We start from the raw sequence: 3,876 nt of genomic DNA, 5'->3' as shown, positions 1-3,876 counted from the left end.
TTACGGGCTACATTATTTCGAGTTCGAAATTACTTACTCGACCATTAAGCCTACGGGCTACATTACTTCGAGTTCGAAATCACTCACTCGACTATTAAGCCTACGGGCTACATTACTTCGAGTTCGAAAACACTCACTCGACTGTTCAGCCTACGGGCTACATTACTTCGAGTTCGAAATAACTCACTCAACCATTAAGACTACGGGCTACATCACTTCGAGTTCGAAATCACTCACTCGACTATTAAGCCTACGGGCTACATTACTTCAAGTTCGAAATCACTCACTCGACTATTAAGCCTACGGGGTACATTACTTCGAGTTTGAAATCACTCACTCGACTATGAAGCCTACAGGCTACATTACTTCGAGTTCGAAATCACTCACTCGACCATTAAGCCTATGGGCTACATTACTTCGAGTTCAAAATCACTCACTCGACCATTAAGACTACGGGCTACATTACTTCAAGTTCAAAATCACTCACTTGACTATTAAGCCTACGGGCTACATTACTTCGAGTTCAAAATCACTCACTCGACTATTAAGCCTACGGGCTACACTACTTCGAGTTCGAATCACTCACTCAACTATTAAGCCTACGGGCTACATTATTTCGAGTTCGAATCACTCACTCGACTATTAAGCATATGGGCTACTCTTATTTCAAGTACGAGGCAAAGCGCTCACTCGACCATTAAGCCTACGGGCAATGTTACTTCAAGTTCGAATCACTCACTCGAATAAATTGTCAAAAGCCTTACGAAAACCTTCATAAGGCATAAATGAAACAAAATATTCATAAGGCAGAAAATAAAGGCAAGTCGGGAAAAGAAAATATATTTATATACATACAAGATTGTTTAGAATATTATTTACAACATCCAAAATGGAAACTAAGGGCTAAGATTCTTGGTTTTCTCCGGGGGTGGTCTCTTCTCCATCGGGCTCCTCCCCACTCTGAGACCCGCTCTTGTTCCCATCACCGTCATCGTCATCGTCATCATCATCGTCGGAGGCCAAGGCCTCAGCATCGGCTTCAAGCTCTTTTGCCTTTATTATCTCTTCAGTAAGATCGAAGCCTCAAGCATGGATCTCCTCGAGGGTCTCCCTCCGAGATTGGAATTTGGAAAATTCAGCTATCCAATATGCTCGAGTTCGAGCGGTCTCAGCTACTTCTCTCGCATGTAACTGAGCGGCCTCAGTATCGACCCGATAAACAGCCACAAATGTGTCTGCATCAGACTTTATCTTTTTAGCATTGGCAAGGTCAAAAGCCAATCGAGCCTCGAGCTCCTCTGTTTTCCTTGCTTGAACCGAGCTTTTTTCCTTCAGACTTTGAAGTTGATTTTCAACCGATGATAATTGGGCTCGAGCAGCCTCTTTCTCTGCGGCAAAGCGGTCTATATTTCCTTTCCAATTCAAGTAATCCGCCTTTATTACATCTACCTCCTCATGGAGCTTCCCGATCATCTCAAGCTTCTGCTGCAGCTGTAAGAACGAAAGATTAGCCATCGTTCCAGTATCGAATCCATAGGCTCTTAATAGTGTCATTACCTGCTCGGACATATCGGTTTGATCTTGGTGAGCTTTGGCCAACTCATCTCGGAGGTGCTTGATTTCTTTTCCCCTTTGCCCTAAGAGGAGTTTAAGGGCCTTCCTCTCTTCCGTGGCCCTTTGGAGATCGGCCTCGTATCGACGCAGCTCAGCTCGGGATCGAGAACATGACTCTCGATGAGCTACCACGGCCTACGAAGAAAGAAGAAACAAAGTAAGAAAAGAAAAACAGACATAAGATATAATACCAACTAAATAATTCAAAGCTTACCTGATTCAAAACCTGCTGCACTCCGTGAAAAAGATCTGATGCATCACTAGTACCACCAGCATCCTCGACATCGGTAAACAGATCACGAAAAGGATCCTTTCCATCATGAGGCCCGTCTAGTTTGAGGGCCCCCAAAGTTTGGGCATCCCAAATCGCCCCTTCGGAAAAAGCAGGGAAGGTGGGCGAGTCTTCGATTGCTACTGCCCCATTTGAGTCACTTGGGGCATTCTCTTCGGTTCGAAAAGATTCGGGGAGAGCCCCTTCAGACATATCCCCCATCCAGTGGCTTCTATGGGAAGCATCCTCGATCTCCAACAACTCGGTGACTCTGCCCGAATCTTTCTCCGATATATCCTCAGTTCGAGGCGGAGCCTTATAAACCATCATTGATCCAGCTGTCTGTGGAGCATTGGTGGTCTTCTTCGATCGGGCCACCAGTACGGACCCGTCATCTTCCTCTTCCTCATCTTCATCCCTTAGACGCTGAACTGATTCTAAGGTCAAAGGGATGGTATTCTTCCTCGACTTACGAGTCGACCTTGCCTTCGGTTTTTGATTTTCGGAAGTAGAGGCCCTTTTCCTCTTATTTCCCTCCGCCGGTTTAGAAACCGGGTCCGAGGCTTCTTCCTCACTGGACAGGGACCTCAAAACCGCATCTCTGCCCAGGCCTACACACAAGAAGATCGGTTGAATATGTGGAAAATATTTCGTTCGAACTCTCAAAATATGAGAAATAGGCTTACCAGGATTTTTGGGCTCCCATCGGCCCTTTGCCAAATCACGCCACGAACGTTCGGCGTATGTAGAGGTCGAAGCCAGGGCCCGTACCCAACTCTTAGGATCAGGAACATCACCGGGTATCCAAGGAACCGCTGCATCACAAAAGAGATATCAGTAAGAAGGAAATAAAGAGACAAGGCAATAGGGAATAAGCAGCAGAATCATACTTACGCTTCATATTCCATTCTTCGGGGAATGGCATCTTTTCAGTTGGGATCAAGTCCAAAGTCCTCACTCGAACGAACCTGCCCATCCAACCTCGATCCTTGTCCTCGTCTATGCTCGAGAACAGTAGCTTGGTATCCCGGCGTTGAAGTTTTATTAATCCACCCCGAAAGAGGCGGGGACTATACAATCTAATAAGATGATCAAGGGTGAAAGGCATCTCCTCGATCTTGTTTGCAAAGAAACGGATGAGGATAACGATCCGCCAAAAGGAAGGATGAATCTGACCTAGAGTTATTCGGTATTGACGACAAAAATCGATGATAACCGAGTCGAGAGGTCCTAATGTAAAAGGGTAAGTATACACACTAAGGAACCCTTCCATGTGTGTGGTAATATCTTCATCGGAAGCCGGAATTACCACTTCTTTGTTATCCCAGTTGCAATATGTCTTTAACTGAACAAGTTGCTTTTTGGTTATCTAGCACAAATACCTCGATACCGGCTCACACCGACCGGGAACCAACCAGCCCTTATCAACCTTAAAATCAGAGGTGAGAAGGCATGCTCCGGGAATAAACTCCTCAGGCCGTGGCTCTACCGGTGTTCTATCGGCGGCAGGATGTGAAGAAGAAGCCTCTTCTTTTTGAGGGACGGCTTTTGATGTTTTCACCATATTTTTGAATTTAGAAGAAAGAAATAAAGAATATGTGCTGTTTCAGAGAAATATTTTGCGGTAAAAACCACAGAAGGTAAATTTCGCACTTAATTCAGAAGGTATGAGAAAATGCTTAGAAAAATTTGATATTAGAAGATGTAAAAGTGATTAATGGTGAAAGAAGGGGATATTTATAGGCTGAGCAGTGGCGGTCCAATATCAATAATGGCCGACCACCGTCTGACACACATTAAATACCTCGAGAAACTGAACTGATGGGACAGCTATCGTGTACGTCATGATCGTATTCAATGCACACGTCAGTATATATTTAATCGAGCCATCGTTAAATCATGTCGTTTCTCGCTACATCGTTCCCGAGAAATTAGGGGACTATCTCTATACGGTAAAAACCGGTTAGTCTTTCGTATGAACTGGTCGAGAT

The 3,876-nt window shown here is 44.8% G+C and overlaps 1 protein-coding gene across 1 annotated transcript; it reads right to left on the bottom strand.

Moving 5' to 3' along the window:
- Nucleotides 1-903: 903 nt before the first annotated feature.
- LOC138897581 (uncharacterized) lies at nt 904-3,449 on the bottom strand. Its single transcript, XM_070183566.1, has 5 exons — nt 3,290-3,449; nt 2,572-2,700; nt 1,829-2,496; nt 1,177-1,749; nt 904-1,053 (listed from the first exon to the last, which is right to left on the bottom strand). Exons 1-5 carry the CDS (start codon nt 3,447-3,449, stop codon nt 904-906), a joined length of 1,680 nt encoding a protein of 559 aa, XP_070039667.1.
- Between the last annotated feature and the right edge of the window lie 427 nt (nt 3,450-3,876).

The sequence above is a fragment of the Nicotiana tomentosiformis genome, chromosome 8 (genome assembly GCF_000390325.3).
Source record: "Nicotiana tomentosiformis chromosome 8, ASM39032v3, whole genome shotgun sequence".
In the NCBI taxonomy this organism is placed as follows: domain Eukaryota; kingdom Viridiplantae; phylum Streptophyta; class Magnoliopsida; order Solanales; family Solanaceae; genus Nicotiana; species Nicotiana tomentosiformis.
Note: the sequence above shows the minus strand (reverse complement) of the source record. Positions and strands in the feature narration are given on the sequence as shown.

Excerpts from the sequence above, each read along its gene's own strand:
- LOC138897581 (XM_070183566.1), bottom strand. The coding sequence starts at position 3,449 with ATGGTGAAAACATCAAAAGCCGTCCCTCAAAAAGAAGAGGCTTCTTCT. Across the intron at positions 2,497-2,571 it reads ATGGGAGCCCAAAAATCCTG|GCCTGGGCAGAGATGCGGTT; the intron begins GTAAGCCTATTT and ends TCTTGTGTGTAG. Across the intron at positions 1,054-1,176 it reads CTCAGTTACATGCGAGAGAA|GCAAAAGAGCTTGAAGCCGA; the intron begins GTAGCTGAGACC and ends GAGATAATAAAG.